Source organism: Augochlora pura, chromosome 11 (genome assembly GCF_028453695.1).
Source record: "Augochlora pura isolate Apur16 chromosome 11, APUR_v2.2.1, whole genome shotgun sequence".
In the NCBI taxonomy this organism is placed as follows: Eukaryota; Metazoa; Arthropoda; class Insecta; order Hymenoptera; family Halictidae; genus Augochlora; species Augochlora pura.
The window spans coordinates 1,062,082-1,082,434 of record NC_135782.1 but is presented as its reverse complement, the minus strand read 5'-3'; the positions used below and the strand labels follow the sequence as shown (position 1 = coordinate 1,082,434).

General features: G+C 35.4%; 6 protein-coding genes across 10 annotated transcripts in view; 3 read left to right on the top strand and 3 right to left on the bottom strand.

The window, feature by feature from the left end:
- Positions 1–64: 64 nt before the first annotated feature.
- On the top strand, positions 65–3,803 carry Mfs16 (major facilitator superfamily transporter 16). Of its 2 annotated transcripts, XM_078194445.1 has the most exons (10): positions 65–215; positions 291–1,209; positions 1,292–1,370; positions 1,450–1,585; positions 1,680–2,048; positions 2,393–2,437; positions 2,642–2,837; positions 2,951–3,099; positions 3,174–3,476; positions 3,559–3,803. In XM_078194445.1, exons 2-10 carry the CDS (start codon positions 933–935, stop codon positions 3,616–3,618), a joined length of 1,614 nt encoding a protein of 537 aa, XP_078050571.1. In that variant the 5' UTR covers positions 65–215; positions 291–932; the 3' UTR covers positions 3,619–3,803. The 2 variants fall into 2 exon arrangements, with proteins under 2 accessions (XP_078050571.1, XP_078050572.1); XM_078194446.1 differs by lacking the exon at positions 2,393–2,437 and having other exon boundaries at positions 67–215.
- Positions 3,804–3,833: 30 nt separating this feature from the next.
- On the bottom strand, positions 3,834–5,035 carry Pen-2 (presenilin enhancer, gamma-secretase subunit). Its single transcript, XM_078194461.1, has 3 exons — positions 4,374–5,035; positions 4,192–4,296; positions 3,834–4,070 (listed from the first exon to the last, which is right to left on the bottom strand). The coding sequence occupies exons 1-3, from the start codon at positions 4,432–4,434 to the stop codon at positions 3,931–3,933; spliced, it is 306 nt and encodes a 101-aa protein (XP_078050587.1). The 5' UTR covers positions 4,435–5,035; the 3' UTR covers positions 3,834–3,930.
- LOC144477038 (transcription factor YY2) lies at positions 4,955–8,025 on the top strand. Of its 2 annotated transcripts, none has more exons than XM_078194454.1 (3): positions 4,955–5,511; positions 6,825–7,380; positions 7,460–8,025. In XM_078194454.1, exons 1-3 carry the CDS (start codon positions 5,025–5,027, stop codon positions 7,572–7,574), a joined length of 1,158 nt encoding a protein of 385 aa, XP_078050580.1. In that variant the 5' UTR covers positions 4,955–5,024; the 3' UTR covers positions 7,575–8,025. The 2 variants fall into 2 exon arrangements, with proteins under 2 accessions (XP_078050580.1, XP_078050579.1); XM_078194453.1 differs by having other exon boundaries at positions 6,786–7,380.
- Positions 8,026–9,262: 1,237 nt separating this feature from the next.
- Positions 9,263–11,239, bottom strand: U2af38 (U2 small nuclear riboprotein auxiliary factor 38). Its single transcript, XM_078194459.1, has 5 exons — positions 11,086–11,239; positions 10,916–11,003; positions 10,679–10,745; positions 10,181–10,469; positions 9,263–10,056 (listed from the first exon to the last, which is right to left on the bottom strand). The coding sequence occupies exons 1-5, from the start codon at positions 11,127–11,129 to the stop codon at positions 9,819–9,821; spliced, it is 726 nt and encodes a 241-aa protein (XP_078050585.1). The 5' UTR covers positions 11,130–11,239; the 3' UTR covers positions 9,263–9,818.
- A 725-nt stretch (positions 11,240–11,964) lies between these two features.
- Pll (serine/threonine-protein kinase pelle) lies at positions 11,965–14,193 on the top strand. 2 transcript variants are annotated; one of them, XM_078194032.1, is made up of 5 exons: positions 11,965–12,406; positions 12,466–13,092; positions 13,181–13,620; positions 13,728–13,799; positions 13,939–14,193. In XM_078194032.1, exons 1-5 carry the CDS (start codon positions 12,292–12,294, stop codon positions 13,981–13,983), a joined length of 1,299 nt encoding a protein of 432 aa, XP_078050158.1. In that variant the 5' UTR covers positions 11,965–12,291; the 3' UTR covers positions 13,984–14,193. The 2 variants fall into 2 exon arrangements, with proteins under 2 accessions (XP_078050158.1, XP_078050157.1); XM_078194031.1 differs by having other exon boundaries at positions 11,966–12,406; positions 13,728–14,193.
- Positions 14,194–15,351: 1,158 nt separating this feature from the next.
- Positions 15,352–20,353, bottom strand: part of LOC144477373 (scavenger receptor class B member 1) — a 30,747-nt gene continuing 25,745 nt past the window's right edge. For both annotated transcript variants that reach the window (XM_078195099.1, XM_078195098.1), the window contains exons 8-11: positions 20,062–20,348; positions 19,342–19,460; positions 18,241–18,366; positions 15,352–16,743 (exon numbers count right to left, since the gene is read on the bottom strand). In XM_078195099.1, the coding sequence (XP_078051225.1) occupies positions 16,453–16,743; positions 18,241–18,366; positions 19,342–19,460; positions 20,062–20,348 (823 nt within the window). In that variant the 3' untranslated portion in view covers positions 15,352–16,452. The remainder of the gene's footprint in view (positions 16,744–18,240; positions 18,367–19,341; positions 19,461–20,061; positions 20,349–20,353) is intronic.

The window sequence follows — 20,353 nt, the reverse complement described above, 5'->3', positions numbered from 1 at the left end:
AACCTTGAATGAGAAATCAGCATTCTCACACATCTGTGTCCGGATGTATGTAAAATGTTTTGTACACACAAGTGGCGTTTGTGTACACGTCGTTATCATATGTCACTTAGGATAGTAAACATTCCATTGAAATTAACGCTGCATTTCCTATTGTTCTCTTCCAGACAGGACAAAGAAAGAAGTGACAATATGCTACATTGTGCCACATATATAAAGTAAGTGATGCTTCGATGTTACATGCATTGTTAACATATTGGACTGTGACAATTGTAATGTTTTCTTTGTGATAGGTTATGAGTCATAGTTCGTTCATTTAGAAAGATTAGAATTATGTGTCTGGTCTTCGTGCTAAAGTTATTCGTCAGTTGCTAATGCGAAGTCGTGGATACAATAAAAAGATTATAGTAAAGAGAACGTGTGAAAGATTTATCACGGACATAGTATTCATTTAGATATATATATATGTATATTTACATGTGTGTGTGGACCTGTAACATGATACATTTTACTACATTAGTAATTTGTCAGGATAAAACAAGATTCCTGTAAAGAATAATTACAAATGATACAAAGATTAAGTTAATCAACAATATATTTATTGCAAGAAATGCAATATAATACAGAGTTTAATATATGATATTGTATATAGAAGGTAACAAAACCTAATAAAAATCAGATGATTTTAAATAATTCCTAGATGAAAAGGGCATAATACTTTATTTAATTTCATTGAAAAGTATTATTGAAAAACCAAGGATATTTTCTATATCATTTAATATGGTATAGACACAAATTATTACAGTGATTTATGAACACAACAATCAAACTGAAAAAGTACAAAAGAACTTGTAATGCTTAGTTAACATAATACATTTTAAAAAAATTGATATTTATTGAGGGAGTAAAAGGAAAGATAATATTCTGTGGCAAATATGAGTGGAACGTTAAAAGACCAACCATGGGGTCTTCAAGTATTAGAGTCCACAGTTTGGAAATGCTGTCCACATCGCAGGGTAAATCGAATGGCATGGCATCAAGGTGGTATTTTAGCCTTGACGTATTTGGCATACACTTGCTATCATATGACACGAAAGCCTATATCCGTGGTAAAAAATGTGTTGAGTCTTAATTGCAGCAGCCTTTCACCACCTCCAAATTTTTTAATCAACAGCACCAATAGAGATACTTGGTGCGACTGGGCTCCGTTTGGTAAGTGAAAAGTTAACATTAAAGATAACAGTTGTATAAAATATATTTTTTATAGGTATTTTATATACGATTTGATTTTCAGATACCATTGATGCTCCAGCATTACTTGGAATGTTGGATTCCGCATTTCTGTTTGCGTATGCAGCAGCCATGTTCCTCAGGTGACATTGAAGTGAGCTTATTTATGATACAAAAATGACAGATAGTATTTTGATCATAACTTTATATTTTTCTGTATAGCGGTTTTATAGCGGAGAGAGTGAATCTACGTTATTTTCTTACATTTGGTATGCTTGCATCAGGTATATCAAGTTATCTTTTCGGTATTGCTAGACCATACAATATTCATAGTTTATGGTACTTCATTCTAATTCAGGTACATATACACGTTATCAATTATAAAGAATAGATCATTGTATAAGCTATGGTAAATATATCCTATTAAATTTTATTACTGATTTTTTTTATAGGCGATCGCCGGTGTCTGCCAGACATCGGGTTGGCCGGGTGTAGTTGCAGTTGTTGGAAATTGGTTCGGGAAAGGAAAACGAGGATTAATTTTTGGAATATGGAACTCTCATACATCGTTAGGAAATATTTTGGGTACTTTAATAGCTGCTGAATTTGTGGAATCTGATTGGGGCTTAAGTTTCATGATACCCGGAATGACAATGGGCTTAGCAGGATTTATAATATTTCTATTTCTTGTACCCCATCCTATAGACATAGGATGTATTCCACCCATTCCCCCTGGGTATAGACCTGTTAAAGATTCTCATAGCTCGGACGAGAGCAGTGGTATAGAGGATTCTAGAAATTATAATAGCGACGTTGAAGACGTAAGTTTATAATAATTTTACTATTTTAATGGAGTTTATGTATGGTTACCAGCATGCAGAGTGTCTTGATAGAAACATTTCATAACCATTGTATTGGTACTGTGTATTCCGCACTTGAATGATACATAAATTTTATAAAACATCCATTACATACTTCTTTTTCAGTTACGTTTAATGCCTTTTACTTTTGGACTCTACTTACAACTTTTTAATTTCGTATGTCTTTCGTAGTCTATAGAAACATTATATATTAAAATATTTTCATAAGTCCATAATTATTGTTTTTTTTTTTACTTCTGCACATGTCATAAGCTTACTAAAGATAACTCATTTGCTGTACTTAGCGTCTCATCTATCGCTGTGCCTACCGCGAACAGATTGGTGTTAATGTAAGTGCATGCTTTGTTTTTTTTACATAATTAATATTGCACTTTATATGTATAACTGAATTAACATAAAATAGAGTTTATTTCTTTGTTATCTAAGTATTCGTAGTACCCTTATAATATTTGTTAAAATAAGTTTAAATTTTGATTGCACGCACGTTTTATCACCCACCATCGTCAATATTCATTAATAAATCTTTTTTAAAGGATACGGCAAGATCCGAAACTAGCCCAATATTATCAAGGCATAGACGCGTGCAAGACCATCACAAAACAGATGCAATTGGATTTATAGGAGCACTTACTATTCCCGGAGTCATAGAGTATTCCCTTTCCTTATTTTTTGCAAAACTTGTAAGCTACACATTCATGTACTGGTTACCATTGTATATTGCAGCATCAAGTTAGTATTGTTTACATTACAATATAATACAGTGTTTACTTATAATATTGTAATATTAAAAAAAAATTTGTTTCTCTATTTAGATACATCCTAAGCGTATTGTCTTTTTTCAGCTACTTATGGTGCAACATTAAGTGCAGATCTCTCTGTTTTATTTGATATCGGAGGTATTGCAGGTGCAATAGCAGCTGGTATTTTATCTGATTATAGCGGTATGAGTGCTGTAATATGTGCAGCTATGCTTGCACTTGCAGTTCCTGTAGTATGTATTATCTTTTTTTTTTTTATGTAACACATGAGTGGTATGTACTTATTTATATGATTTTCTTGTTATAGTTATTTATCTATGACTACATTGGGAGCTCTGGTTTGGGGATTAACGTAGCATTGCTATTAATAGCTGGAATGCTAGTCAATGGACCTTATGCTTTGATCACAACTGCTGTATCAGCTGAACTAGGAATTCATCCTAGCCTTGGGGAGAATTCTAAAGCTATAGCTACAGTCACTGCCATCATCGATGGAACAGGTAGTATTGGTGCTGCTGTTGGCCCACTACTAGCAGGATTAATGTCACGCTGGAGTGATTGGCACAATGTATTTTATATGCTCATGTTTGCAGATATTCTGTCGTTATTGGTAAATTTTTTTTAATCGATGCAACATTCACAATCGGTGAAAAATATTAAAAAAAATTTAATTAAATCTTTTATTATTTCAGGCTTTATCGCGATTGGTTTACAAAGATCTACAAATATATTTCTACAGAAGAGCTGTTTAAGTTTATTTTGTGTTAAGAAAAGAATGAAATGAATATATAAATTATTTTACTCTGCATTTGAAACTTCAGTGTTTTTTTTTTTACAAATATTATAAAGTGCATGAATCATTGCAGTTTATGTATCTAAAGCTTATGTGTTAGAAGTATTTTACTTGAATACATTAAAATAAATGCTATATTTTATATATGGTCGAGTTTCATAATTTAACCAAATATAGAACGAGAATGTGACAGTCTTGTCGTTTATTTGTACATTAAAAATATAATGATTAGAGTAACTGATAATTAAGCGAAAGTTAGCGAATCGAATAGTCAAGGAATGCCAGTAGGAATTATGTAACTAATTGAGTCTGCAAATGCACCCCATTCTGACCTTTGCGTCTGAAATACAATAATCCATGCCAGTAGAGCAGTTGTCCATATAGTTGCTCCTATCGCAGAGAATATCACATCTGAAATAGTATTTAACATATGTTAAGTAATTTGCAGGTATCAAATAATGAAATGATACTGTCGCAGAGGTCCTGAATTTGTAGCAGTTGGAAGGTTAAAATTAATGTATTCGATGCTTACATCTTTTAATTTGCTTTTGTTCTTCGTAATGTGGAACGGTAAAAGCTTCCTGGGCAAACCAAATGGCATTTACAATCCAAAGAAATGGCAAAAAGGCAAAGCCAGCTGAAAAAAAACAAACAAAATATCCAGGTTTCATTTCATACGAATAGTTGCAATATTTCTAATTAAGTATTACTCACCACGAAAATACCATTTGCAGAGATGTAATTTTTCGTCATTCGAAATCTTTGACAAGTTCATCGTGACAACAAAAACCTTTAACGTATAACCTATAACTTTGTTTAAAGCATTCAAACGTACACGCACATTAGTACTTTATGTATCAGAAAGCTACATCCAGATCACAAATTAAACTAATTATTTAAAGCATTAACAGAAATTGCAGAATAATATAACAGCCGCAACTGCAATTGCAACTGCGATGTGTCAAACCAAAACCTAAGATTTTCTTTCGGATTAAAGCTGTTACTCACGTTTTCCAGAAGATGGCGTAACACGGTACTAAAAGGTATTGTACAGTAAAAAAGAATGTGCTTCAGTGGTTCTCATAACGAACAGACCGTACCCACAATTTATTTAAACGATATATATTAATCTGTGAAGTTGTAATGTTTGCTTTATACTTTAAGAAGCTGTATCCAAAATTTCTGTTTCGTATAACAATAAGAAACCTGCGTTTCAGTTAAAGAATTCCATATTCAAAGATCAAACGGAATCCCGAATGGCCACCATTTTGCTGGCCGCGACAGTGGGAGTGAGTCACGTGACTGGTTAACTTGCCGCCCCGCTTGTCGCGCGAGTATTCGTGACCAGCCATTTTGATTAGTAACATGGCGTCAGCGGAGATTAATATGGCGTCCTCGGACATAATAACCGAAGTGGAGATTCAACCAGATATCCAAGAGGTTGAAATAGAAACAATACCGGTGGAAATACCTTGTGAAACAGTGGAAACCACTATCGAGGGAGAGGATGGGCAACCGATGATTGCCCTACAACCACTTCCAGAGCCAGGACGCGAGGAAATCATACTACAGACGCAAGAGGAAATCGTCGGCAGTGATCCGCTAAGCGTATACGATCAAATCCCGGTACCAGAGAACGATATTTATGTCGAGTCGAGTCCCGGTCCATCGAGGAAAGGTCCTAAGAAGGCCAGGAAGAGCGGCACGACGAGATTTAGAACGAGCGACCATACGATTTTTGGGGAAATGGGCTCGGAAACGAAGGCTAGAAAGTGGGAGCAGAAGCAAGTGCAAATCAAGACGCTCGAAGGTGAATTTTCGGTGACGATGTGGGCTTCGGGTACCGACGACGGTAAGTCTTTGTCGTTTATTTTCTAACCTTTTCTGCTAACGTAAAAAATGAAACACACCGTGGTAGCACGTCGTGATGCTTCGCAATTGGTATCCTATCTCTATGCACACTGTTAGTACGCACTTCCGGTGGACTCGAATCAATACCGTGGTTTTCTTACGGGACTGTCACAGAAATCGACGAATTGTTTTTGAATTCTTTATTATCCACGATTTCATTGACAGTTTGCGTTGTTTGTTTTGATCGAGGGAACGCCATTATGCTGCCAGGGGGCAGCCATATTTTGAAAATGGCTTCTTTTACGTGGATCTATCTTCCCGAGCGATAATGGCGGAGATGCACTTACAGCAGCACAAGCAGAGCTCCGCGCTCTCGTTATCTTTATTTTGTTCAATGCATAACACCGATTAATTATTTATTCTTAGTCTTACGTCTGTATTAGCTGTTGTACATTTATATTAAATAAAATCCCTAATTTCATGTTTTAGTTGTAAAGTTATTTAGAAATATTAGATTTGTTCTTGCAGACATGAAAAGTCGGTTTTGACTTCTTACGTCATTCTATGTAAAACCTATATCACTTTTATAGAAACATTTATGGATTAAGTCAATTATATCAAAATTATTTTAATACTTCCTAAAATAATACTATCCCGTAATTTCAATAACAACATAGAGAAAATGTTACAAACTAATTCTATTATATACATTTAGAAATATGAATGTAAACCATGGTCATCTTTGTCGCACTGTTTTATGATATAAATAAATGGTTGAATATATTCAATGAATACATCTGGATATTACTGTGATATAATAATAGAATAATTCTTTCGAAATATATTTACCTTTAAGCACTTAAATTTTTTTTTAATTATTCGGCAATACATTTAGATGAACGTTCGATTTCTTTTGCAACAAAATTTTCCGATTTCATTTTCATGAAAATTTATAAATTATATTTTTTTCGTGAAATAAATTTAGACGGTAGAAGAATATGTAAAAGAATGTTTTTAACACAATATCTTCCTCTTAAACATTTCTCACTTATTCATAAGAAAGTATATATTAATTATAAATTATTTAGATCTATAATGTTTTGTTTGGTTTTACATTTGATACAATCATGTTGCATAGTTTGCAGATTTTTTTTATTAATGTTCCCTTACTGTATGAATAGAATATTAAGTACACATACAAAATATAAAATTTTGCGTAACCAAAAATAAGTACAGTAGCTTTTGTTTGGGACTGCTTGTTTGTTATTGTTAAAGGGAGTGTCCTATTAGCTCCTCACCTGGTGGATGTTCCAGATGAAGGCTCAAATCCAGAGCCTGATCCAGACTACACAGAATACATGACCGGTAAATCCAATGCCAAATTCAACCACTCTGGGAGCTCGATTTCTGATGGAATGCCAGGTCTTGACCTGTCGGATCCAAAACAATTGGCTGAATTTGCTAGACCTGGTCACAAATTGAAAGTACGCAAGCCACCTGTTTTAGATGGTGTTGAACGTACTATAGCCTGTCCGCACAAAGGATGCACAAAAATGTTTAGAGACAACAGTGCGATGCGTAAACATCTACACACTCATGGGCCAAGGGTGCATGTTTGTGCAGAGTGTGGAAAAGCTTTCGTTGAAAGTTCTAAGTTGAAGAGGCACCAGTTGGTTCATACAGGAGAGAAACCTTTTCAATGTACATTTGAAGGATGTGGGAAAAGGTTTAGTCTCGACTTTAATCTGCGTACCCATGTTAGAATTCATACTGGAGACAGGCCTTATGTTTGCCCGTTCGATGGATGCAGTAAAAAGTTTGCACAATCAACGAATTTAAAGTCACACATATTAACACATGCAAAAGCTAAGTGAGTATACATTTTATCTTTCTCAAATATTAATTTATATAATTTATATTATAAAAACGTGATAAATATTAATTTATAGATCACGCAACGCTATTGGAAGACAAGTACAACAAATTCAACTTCAACAACCTCAGTTTGTTCAAGTTGAAGTTGCAGATGTGGATAATCAACAGTTCATTGTTTATGCTGATTAGCCCCCCTAAACAATGATCTCATATCCTACTAAACTTACTATGGAATATCGTAATCATTAATTAGTAATCTAAACAGTGTAAATATTTTCATGATACAAGTGATGTGGGCAGGAACATTACTAAAGCTGTTAGTTATCTTAAGAGATGAAATTAATTAATCAATTTATACCTCTGTGCTTGGACGCAAAAGTAAATGGATAACACGAGCACTATACTACCACGAGAAAGAAAAAAAAATAAAGTAAAAGTACGCTAAAGAAGGTAGTGTATCTTCTGAAACATATAAATGGTAGAATGTTGCGCACTGCTCAATCTCATGTCCGAGTAACTAAATGATACCTAGTGCGCTTTCATAACAAAACTGTATATATTTATACGTAAAGTAAAATATTGTATACAGTATATTTTGGAGAAATTCTGATGAGAATAAATTACAAAATATGTCTTTTTCCGTCGGACTTAATTGTACCATCTAATATACTTTTTACACTATATAATGGTAATTGTTAATAGTCATTGGAAAAAAGAAAGGAAAGGAAACATAAATGCGTCTATTGTATATTATAGTTTAATGTCCGCAAAATATGATACCTTTATTCCTGTGAAATTATTGAAAGATTTTTAAGTGTTGTCTATTCATATAGACAGTGGTGAACATTGTAAGATCAGATGGATGCGTGTTTATTATTGTCAGCATTGAGAAGGAAAAAATGAAAACCGATTCATTCGTAAAACATACGTTGACATAATATATTTTATCCGTGATATTCACGAGTACATTGTGATGTATACATGTGCATCGATGCAATGACGTTAACGAAGTTGTTAAGAAATTCGTGTCATTTCGAAGTAAGAAGCAATAGTTCATAGATAGATAGATAATATCGATTGTATTAAATGGTGATTGCGTGTATCCCATTACATCGTTATTCATTAATATTCGCATATCACAATTTTATACATGCAGCTACAACGTTAAAACATACTTACAATTCGATCTACATTCGATAATTGCTAACATTATTTGTAAAAAAAAGTTTGAATAACATATTTAAATTGTGTAAAATATGTTCTTTCATAAATGTTTCTTTGCAGTTATGCATTTCATTTTTTTTAATGCTATGTATGTTCACCGAAAGGAAAATACTATTTATGTATTTTCAAAATATTCGCCTTTTTTTTTTAAATTCTGGGTGTGATCAGAATCTATTGTGTGAGATTATAGTCTTGAATTTCTTTCCTACCATGTAATGCTCGAGTTACATTTGTTTTATATTCGTACTCCAAATCATTTTCGTAAGTGCAGGCATTTTTGAATTAATAATTTCGTTCATAATGAAGTATAAAACATTTATACAAATTTTGCCAGTGTGTAGCTTGTAATGTAACTTGGCCTATATAATTAGCAATGTTTGCTTGTGGAAAGAAGTTTGAGAAATCTCTGTAGAATTTTTAATGCCTGATGGAAACATAGAAGCTTAATCTGGTATTAGTCTGCCAATAAATATTTTTTATCAACATTAATACAATGAGCATTCGACATAATTTATTGCACTTTATAGACATTGCCTGTTCATCCTGTTGGAAATGATGTGAAATATAATAAGAGACATTACAAGTGTGCATGTATGCGTGTCACAGTACACATTAACACTTTTTTACTTGGATTTAAGAAAAAGTAATAAGCATAATTTTCCATTTGTTTTTATTTTTGTTATTACACATGCAAAATTTCTTTTATACTGTGATAACTTTATACAGTCACAATGTTCATATATAATGCACATAAAATTAAAAAGTATAAGAATTTTTAAGTTTATTTATATCTACTTATAGTTATATGGTAATTTGTTAAGTTTAATTGAAAGTAAAGGAGAATTGTTTCTATTGATGTCAATGTTTAATATCCAAACATTAACGACATTTCGTTACTTTTAATTCTAAAACAATCGTACAGTAAATAATTTTATACTACTAAATACTTGAACTATGATATTTAAAACTCAAGCATGTGTGCATTAAATTTTATTTCTTTATAGAAAAGTACACATCTCATTTTTCGCTTTATCTTTTTTTATACAACTTAGTAATGCTTAAGTGAAGAAATCAGATTTTTTTAGACAATTAGTAAATGAAAATTAAAAGAAATGTACTGTGAAGTACATTTTCCTCGACAAGATAGTCAAAAAGACAATAGCTCGATTTAAATCCTTCTAGCAGGAATTATTACAATGGAAATTATAGTTAATACCTCCCAGACCGTCCATCTCTGCCCTTATCATCTCTACCTTTTCGACGATCTTTGGATCTAGATCTCCTATCACGAGATCGTGATCGTCTCTTGCGGTCGCGTCCACGAGATCGTGATCGTGATCTCGATCGTCCCTTGCCACCCTTTTTACGGCTGTACAGATAGCGTCTTAATTCCCGAGAAATAGGTTTCAAGTGCATAAAGTTACAGAATCCGGACCGCGTACATTCTCTGAAATAATATTAGATATAAAGTATCTGTAAATTATCCGGTAGCTTTTCTAACTATTGTCACAAGCATGTTATAAGAAATGGTTACAATCACAATTCAATTGTTGCAGTTTTTAAAGACATACCCCATTTCGTACTGACGGCAACAAGCTTCTCTAAAGTCAGTAACTGGTGAAAGTTCAGCATAAACTGGTCTTCCACCGAACCATCTGTTATTTAAATCATTAACAGCTCGTTCTGCGTCTTCTTCCCTTCGAAACTTAATGTAAACATTTCCAACCAAGTGATCTCCTAGGTTGTCACAAACATTCATTTCTTCTATTTCACCATATTTGTCTTCACACTCAACAAAAACATCTTCGAAGAAATTGTCATAATGTTCTTGCATCTCTTCATCAGATACATTGGCAACCACTGTAAAATAATATTTATAAGTTTACACGAACCGTGTACAATGTTGTGATTATGTTTACCAGTGTAAATGCATAATAAAATTGAATGTTTTAATTTCTTAATTAGATAATTATTTGATCAGAAATGTTCCATCGAACAAGTAAATACAGTTATGTTGTACTTTCTGCTACTATTTAATAAACTGACTATGGTACATATATTATACTTACAATGAGATCCATCTGCACTCTTCGCTGAATTTTGAGGATTTACATAAAGATTCTGTAACAAACATGTCTGCAACAAACAAGATATATATATTATTAATAAAAAAAATTAAAGAGGACAATGAATCGAATGGGTGTGTTAATGGTATCAAAAGACAGCTTTGGTAAAGAAAAATGATACCTCATTAGGTGTAATGAGAAAGTTACACAGAATAAAAAGGTTAAGAAAAATATCATTACCTGACTGAAAGTTGGCTTGTTATGAATACGTGAGCATCGATCACCATGTCGGCAGGCACCGATTTTGAAATAAAATGAACAATTTACTCTGCAACGATACAAAAACGAAATAACGTTGAGCTATACGACGAATCATTCAAACAAGCATCAAATGGAAAATGTTCACTTACTTGTCTTTCTCTGTGCCGAAAATTGATGCCAAGTATTCCGCCATTGTCGGTGATTTCTTGGTATCACGAAATCAGAATGTTGTGTTTTTTAAAGCATGCAGAAAGCCGCTTTTCCACAACATATACAACGTTTTGCGTGCGACTCAGTTTTCAAAATGGCGAACGCGGTGTTATAAAACGCTCACTTGAGGGGCTAACGTAGTCACGTGACGTCGCTGTACTGTTTTCGTTAGAGGAATAGCATTTATCTACAGATGCGTGGTCATTTGACGGATACAAGATGGAACCACCGGCACGTTCTATGATGCGCGATAAACGAAATCAGTTGCGATAAAGATATTCTGGTAAATATCCGAAGCACACATATTTACATACAACGATGAGATCTTTTTTAGGGCACACAGCGAAAAATATACAATATAACTTAATTTTAATTGAACGAGGAAAGATGATAATTTTAGTATCCTGTACATCCGCTAGAGGTGTCAGCGTGGTAATGCTAATTTTGATGTTTGTCATTAGAGGCGTGCAGGCCGCTGTAGTTTGCGCCCTCTGTGTTGTACCAAGATATAATGATGCTCCCAGAGACTTCTGCTCTCATTCATTTCGGTCCCCGTGGATCGGAATCTTCTTCTTTGATCCTCTTTCGTTTCGTAATAATTACTCGACATTTGCATGCGAACGTTGTTGTAAAAAAGCCATAGCGAACACCGATTTCGTTCTGACTCCCGTTCCGTTAAAGCAACAACTTCCTCGTGGTCAGACCCGGGCAATCGATATCATCCTCGGCTCAGAAAATGTTGCAAATTGTAATATGTTTCGAGTTAAAAATGATACCGAGCTAATAGCTGCAAATCACAAATTCTTTTTCACATTGTAGTGTGTAAGGCTCAGCTTTTATATTGAGCTTGTTAAAAAATACAATATTCATATTTGTATTCGTTAGTTAAATACCGCGCCGAATATTTCAGATGGAGCCCCAAGCGACTCGGTTTCTCGTCCGTGTGGACGATTTTGACAGCGTGACGTAACACGTGTTTGTGACTTGAGTTTGAACAGATTTGAGCAGGTGGTGCTGTGATGTCCATTGCAAAAGGAAAGTTTGTTTTGTATATACGTGATGTGAGTCACACTTCATATTTAAGAACATTGTTGTATTCTCATATATTGTCGTTATATTGACAAGTGAAAATAGTGTGATGCAGTATGTCCTCGTCGAGTAACGTTGATAAAATCAAGTACATTTATCAATTACCATTTTTCGAACGATTGGAAATTTGTAAAATGCTCAATCAACATGACAAGTGGGAGGAGTTGGCTGGTAATAATATTGTTAGAAGATTTGCCGAAGTATAAAAATATTGTAGACAATTTTTTCAGGAGTTTGGATGGAATACGATGTGTTGACTATACAGAGCTTGCGAAAAGAGAAAAATCCAACGGATGAATTATTGATAATGTGGGGCCATCATAATCACACGATATTAGAATTGTTCGTTTTATTGTCTAAAATGCAACACTATCAATCGATGGTTCCGTTAAAGCCGTTTGTCGATCAAAAATTTCACAAATTAATTTATGATGGAGAAGGTAATCTTCATAGAATACTTGGAAAGAGACTCAACAAGAATACTAAAGATTTGAAGATCGGCACTCAGAATTTTAATCAAGTTGCACCACCGGAACCGAATGTACCTAAAATTGTTGTTGAACCAACTACTAAGGAAACTTCTTATAAAATATTGAATCAACCAATGCAAGCTGAACAGGTTGGAATTACACCAAGTAATTCAAATAATTTACTAGTTGCATCTGTAGCAGCTCCATATCATTCGCCAGGTTCTTCAAAGCATAGCCCAATTAGTGGAAAAAATAATAACAATGCAATGTTACCATGTGCAGAGGCTAATCTGCCAAATGTATTGTACGATGAATTATCTATAGTTACAAATGATTGGAATAAGAGTAATGTGCTAGGGAAAGGAGGTTTTGGAACTGTGTACAGAGGTAATTTTATAGTATAGTTACATAATTAATTATAGAGTTATCATTTCACAAATCACCAATTTGTTGCATTGATTTTTTTATTGTGCAGGCATTTGGAAAAACACGGATGTAGCTATTAAAAAAATAGAGAAAAGGGGAACTAATTCAGATGAAAGTTATGTACTTCAACTTCAGCAATCTCTTAGGGAGATTCAAATTTTAAATTGCTATCCACATGAAAACATTTTACCTCTATATGCATATAGTTTAGGTGGCAAAGCTCCTTGCCTTGTGTATCAGCTCATGAAGAACGGATCTGTTGAAGACAGGTTGCTGATAAAACAAAATAGTCAACCACTCAGTTGGTTACAGCGCCATGGAATTGCTAAAGGAACTGCCCGTGGGTTACAGTACTTACATACAATTGGAAAGAAGCCTTTAATACACGGAGATATAAAAAGTGCTAACATTTTACTTGATATGAATTTTGAACCAAGAATTGGGGACTTTGGATTAGCAAGGGAAGGGCCTGAGAAAGATTCTATGAAAGTAAATATAGTGCAGCTTTAAATTGAATTGGTTCAAAGAGAATTAAATTGACAGGAAGTGGGGTGCATAGGTAAATATTCTACATCTTGTCTTTGCATTTGTTTTAGGTGAGTAGAATTCATGGAACAAGGCCGTATCTTCCAGAAGAATTTTTATACGGACGAAAATTGTCTACAAAGGTAGATACTTACAGTTTCGGTATAGTTTTGTTTGAATTAGCTACCGGTTTGCCGGCATACGATGACTCTAGATCAGAAAATAAATTTTTAAAAGACTTTATTGACCACTGGCGTGATAGAGAACTTTACTTATTGATAGATAAAAAAGCCGGCGAGAAGGATAAACAGGTATACAATAATTTAATACTTTTGGGGAAATGGTGTGCTAATCGTATGGCACAGGATAGACCTGAAATGGATATTGTTTTCAAAAAATTGAATGATTTATAGCTTTTGTTATAAAGTGTATAAGCGTGTTATATCTTGTGATAAGTGACTGCATTTTCTTAAATTTTTGAAAATGTATATTGAGAATATCTATATGTATAGAGAATTGGTGAGATATTTTTTTAAAAATATACAGGGTGGGGCAAATAAAGTGTTACAGTGCAATATCTCCATTATCCTTAATGATACGCGAAAATGCTTCAGAAACAAATTGTTTGGTTCGGAGGGGGACGTATTTTGGTGGAAATGTTTTTTTTTTCAAGGTCATATTTTTTGAGATTTCAAGGTCATCGATGTTTTTTTAAATGGAACTATATATTTCTTTTTCGATGACATTATTGCCGATTTCAAGACGAATCCAGCGACCTATAATTCAAGGTCATTCTAGTCGCGCAAAGTATGAAAATCGTTAAAAAACCGAAGAGTATAACCGAAGTCATGAATGAGATTTTTGGTGAAAAATGGATAGGACGAGGCGGTCTTGTAGCTTGGTCACCTCGTTCGTCAGATTTGACACCATTAGATTACTTCTTATGGGGTTTTGTGAAAGATAGTGTAATGTCGGTACCACCTACCACACCTGACGACATGAAGGAGAGAGAAGATCTTTTCATCAACGACTCAATAAGTGTTTAGAAGTGGAGGGACATCATTTCGAGCATGTTCTATAAACAAAACCATGCCAAGGTTAGTGGATCCTGTGAAAGTGATTATTGCGATACTCTTCGGTTTTTCAACGATTTTCATACTTTGCGCGACTAGAATGACCTTGAATTATACGTCGCTGGATTCGTCTTAAAATCAGCAATAATGTCATCGAAAAAGAAATATATAGTTCCATTTAAAAAAACATCGATGACCTTGAAATCTCAAAAAATATGACCTCGAAAAAAAAACATTTCCACCAAAATACGTCCCCCTCCGAACCAAACAATTTGTTTCTGAAGCATTTTCGCGTATCATTAATGATAATGGAGATATTCCACTGTAACACTTTATTTGCCCCACCCTGTATATTTACAGTTAATTAGTTACATACATTTGTCGTTTTTACCACATATTTTCTAAAGAAACGTAACCATTAAAAAGGTATTATAAAAATAAGTATGCAAGATTTAAAGGAATGAAAGAGATTAAGTACAAGAGATGTATAATAGGTAAAAGGATGTTTATAATAAAAATGAATATACCTTTGAATGTATGAATCTTTTGTATAAATTTTGATAAAAAAAATACGATCATAATTTTATTACAGATCTGAAATAAACACTGATATAATTATAAGTATGTTACACACAATTATATTTTAATTATTTATTACAAAAATGAATCTATTAGTATAGTTTCTGAGATTTGTACATTTCTAATCCTAAGACTACATTTACAGCACAGTACATGAAATATGACAATGACAATACAAATTGCAATGATGAAATAAAAAAAAGATCGATTCAAGATAATAGTAATATATATTATATATATATACATATATAGTATAGTATATAATAATTATTAAATATAATTCTTTTTTAAGTCAAAGAAGAGTATAAAAATTTGCAAGTTATTTCTTCTACGCGTCTGTCTAATATATTATTAAACTGTAAAAATAGTTTTTCTTTTGAAACGTCGCACAGTTGGCGCCAGTGTGTCATTTGAAAATAATAACGGTAATTTGTTCTGCGCCCTTATTGGTTAACAACTGCATGTACCTCATGGCCGAAGAATAAGAAGGTTAGTGTCGAACTAGTGGGAAAATATGTGCTTCTTATAAGATTTTTGATAAATTCCTTCGCTTGTTCCCTTTCGAAGGCCAATAATGTGCTGTGGAACAATGGGAATAGAAATACAACACTAAATGGGTCGCCGAAACGTGACAAATCACTGGAAGTACCTCTCTATACGTGTACCAGGTATCGATGTTTCAGTTTGAAACATAGCTATTTTCAAAATGAAATCGTCGTCGATTGATTGTTTGTACTTGCTAAGATATTGAAACTAGTACGGTAATATCATCATTAAACGGGAATAAAACAGAAGAATAGTAACATTTTTAAAAGATTAATTCGAATGAAATAGACTTGAAGTGAACACTAAGAATGTCCTGGAAGAATACGTAATATATCGATCGTTAAAGGGAAATATTTTTAGCACGAAACCCTGAATGTGTACCGTAACGTAGAATACCTGACACCTTCGTATTCCGAGTCTGCTAAAAGTAGGCAGGAGGAGAGAACCGGTACCGTTCCTTTCCGCCGCGAACAAAACGCGTTTCGAATTTTATCGTTTTTCCCGCTTCGGTTGTTCGATAACAAAAAAACGTGCGTCCCAATAACGTTCCGATCACATGCGTTTATTTCACACTTCACGAACATGGTTTCCCTAAGTGTTAACTAAATAAATCGGTCTTCGACGTAATCTTCTTGATAGCCGGTAGTATACGTATCGTTGTGTATTGGCCGTAGTTGAGCGGTATCCTTAAATCGGTGCTATCTCTTCTCTCCACCGGAAGCGGTTGTTGCTGTTGATTGAGAGCCCACAACATGGCTGGTATCGATAACATAATCATTGCGACTCCCGCGATCGCTAGCAGCCAGATGATTACTATCTGCGAAATCGGGAGCACGTGAAGCAGCAGTTTCAGGAGCAACATCAGATCACTTGGCAGCGACGGTATGCACTGTAAACAAATTCGTGTATGTTTATTATATGTATGTAAACTATAGTAATACAGTCCATCTATGTAGCTAGGATTCTATGACGGTATGCACCGTGGACGCGGGTGTTTGTACTCCGTGTTAGATCATTTTGTTCGGATTTGCGCATCTTTTAGTACCGGCGAGCTGTCTTTAAGAAAAGTACAGGAAAAACCGGTAATTATCGTCTTTTTGTTTATTTTTTTATTCCTGAATTAGCTCGAGTCAAGATTATTTTTTACGCGGCAGCTTATCTGCATATAGTAAACTCGTATGTTTACGAACGTTATATGAATGGAAAATCGTATAGCAAACGACGTCATATCTCGAACTGTTTTAAAGAAAATATTCTTGCACAGTTATAGGTTATACACGCGATGACAAGTATTGCTGTTTACGATGAACATATAATCTCGAATATAAGCTTTCTGCGAGTTACCCGCAAAATGGGGGCCCTTGTAGGGCTTCCCTTTTTACGCGTATATTGCGCTCGAACGTAAACATCCTAACATGATACTGTGATATCGAATTCGAGCGAAGGGTGCGAGTCTAAAGGAAACAATGGAAAAGCGAATTAATATGTATTATCGCAGCTCTCTCTCTTTCTTATTTTTATTTTCCATTACTACGCGTAATGGAAAATAATCTTTTGTTTTTATAAAACGTATTGTATCATCGCAGATATAAAATCAAAAGTTCTTCTCTGATCTGCAGGCTAACGATGATGACCTTTCCGACAAAAACGAAATATGAAATAAGCTCGATGGTCTGAAAAAGTTGCACAACCACTTGGTTGCAGGAGTTCTGAGAAATCGGCTGGCATTTCCGTAATTAGCCGTGTCTTTCGCGATGATATCGAGTGACTTTCGATGCGCTCTTTTTGTTGGACGGAGGCACGGGAATAAAAATTAAGGTCGATGCAACTCATTTAAGTGGAAGGCTGTATCGTCAGCGAAGGAAGTTCACTGACTTCGACGCGCAAGGTCATCGAAATCACTAGCGCGATGCGATACGATCTTCGATGCTCCTCGCGTTACCGGATCATTGATCCCTGATTTCGCATGCAACATAGTTTAATTAATAGGAATGCTCTCCTTGCAAATTCTCAATGATTTATAATTTAATTATTACTTTTCGCAATTGTCTACAGTCTGCTGGTTCATTCGAACGTATCCTTGAGATTTTTTACGACCTCGCAGGATGTGAAATTCGCCGAGGAGATAGCTCTGATTATTACTCACGGTGGAAAAATATAGCGTATAATGTATGGAAGCCGTTTTCGGTCTCGATAACGACTCTCGCGAGCCTACCTCAACAGCGATTTTTAATGAAGAACCACATCATTTTGTACGACCTCGAAGATATCTTAAGGTCGGATACATTCCGCTTGAACGGGTGCCTCCGTTCATTAATCATCGACGACCAATAATTTGTCGGATAACGCTCAATTCTTGATAAGTCTACAGCTTAGTAAGACTCACCAGATCGCTCCAGAATAGTGGTACTGTCAAGCCGTTGAAGACCTTGATCTCCGAGTTGAAGTACGTCGGGTACATAACAAGGTTGATCTGTATTCTCGAGTTCACTTCTAAAGGAACGCCGATCGACTGCGAAGAAAAAAAAGTGAGATCGATGAGTCGCTGGTCCAGGAAAGGTAGCTGGAAATCGAAAGCTTGCTGGCACTTAATTCGCGATTCGTTTCGAGTAAAATGATTTGTGGGGGTCAACGGTCTCGTCGGTCCGCGCCTCGACCGTTAGGATATACTAGTTCTACGAGATATTACCCTCGTTCGATTAGGATTAGGTAACTAACAAACGACGACCGGTTTGCCAATGCGTTCTTCTCTTATGCGGTGACTTTTCTTGTGAAACGCACACGTTGATATCGCGAGTTTCTCGTTTCACGAAGAATGTGCTCTTGATAGACGAACAGCGCAGCGTGTGTTGCAATGCTCGCGATAATAGTTATTTGTCAGCCCTAAAATTTGATCGACGATAGCATTCGAGAATGGTTCGAATTTAAGCGACTTTAATTCGTATTTAATTCGAATAAATTCATAAGCAACGTACGCACAGACTTTGAACTTTTCGCGACGGCTTAGCTGGGGAAGTCTCAAGGATGATAATGGTTTAATCCTCACGGTCTTGGTGACACTGGACTTTTTTTTTTGTTGGTCGATATGTTATAAATGGCTTCATTATAATGGAGGGCTCCATCGGTACAAGTCCCTGAGCGTGAAATCCGGGATAATTAAGTCTTTCGTAACGCGTAGTCGCGAAGAAAATATGAACAGGTAAATGTGTACGATTATACATTACGTTTAACCAACGTATTCGATGTTAACGTACGAATATAAAAATCTTGCTTCGAAAGTTTCGACAGTGCAAACCGATCGAGACGCATGCGAAAATTGGACCTTCGTGCTGATTGCGGTCAGAGTATTCCGAATGTATTTATAATAATAGGGCCGTAAACATCAGGTTTGGGCACATATGCGTGCACGGCTTGCGTGTGGCCGATGTTTTTAAGGAATTTTCAGGGTAGATCAATACAACTGCATTGGACTCCAGGAACCACTTACCGGTTGTAGAATGATCCTCGTTCTGTGCTTCTCGGGATCTGGTTTGAGGCCCTCGATGCCATTCATCAAACTCGGATCCGCGTCAAGGAAGTGCGGAAGAGACATGGCTGCTGGGATACCTGGACAAAATAATTAAATCGTACCGATTACCTAATTTCATTGGAATAGATTCATCCGTCGGGTACGACGATATTGACGCTAGATTCACGGGACCTAAAGTGGATGTAATCTACTTGTACAAATACACTGCCCCGTGAGCATGGCGTTAACTGGTAATCGATAAAGATTCTCAAAAATAACTGTTGTTGTGTTCCCATCGACGAACGACGAGGAATTAAAGATACTTTAAAAAAGAAGGAACGTAAGGTCGTCTCGATGCGACAAGAAAAATAAGACGTATATCCAACGTAACTAGATAAGAATGAATTAATCGAAGGTCGGTCGTACGTGAGCGTGATTTTTCGCGTAAATTATTTCGCGGGAATGTCAGACACTTAATGTCGCGGCGATCTGCATCGCGAAAGTTCAAACTTCGACATTTCGTGTTGCAGGTAGCCGGCTGCCGTGCATTTACTCGGCGAATCTGGCGTGAACTAGATGGTGTCTTCGAGGAATTCAACGAACGGTGAGTGTCCTTTTTCTCTTCTCTAAGGCCGTCGAGTTAGAGTAGAATGGAAAACTTTGTAGATTAGGATTAACTTTATAGAAAATTGTACGTACGGTAGTAACACGGCGTCATGTCCGAGAGTCCTTTCTTGAGACACTGGGACTCCTTTTTGCAGAAACACTTGTTGTCGGGATTCATGTTCGGCGGGTCTAGGAAATCGTCGGACACACTGTACAGATATCCTTCCATTCCGTTGTCCATCATCAGCTGCTCTTTGAACACGATCGGAATCGCTCTGCAGAATGCTTTCCTGAACACTCTGAACACCGCGTGTTTATCCAGATTCGATGGGAACAGTTCTCCCTCGGTGCATCCCTTGACGCTGTTGCAAATCGTGTTGCTGAC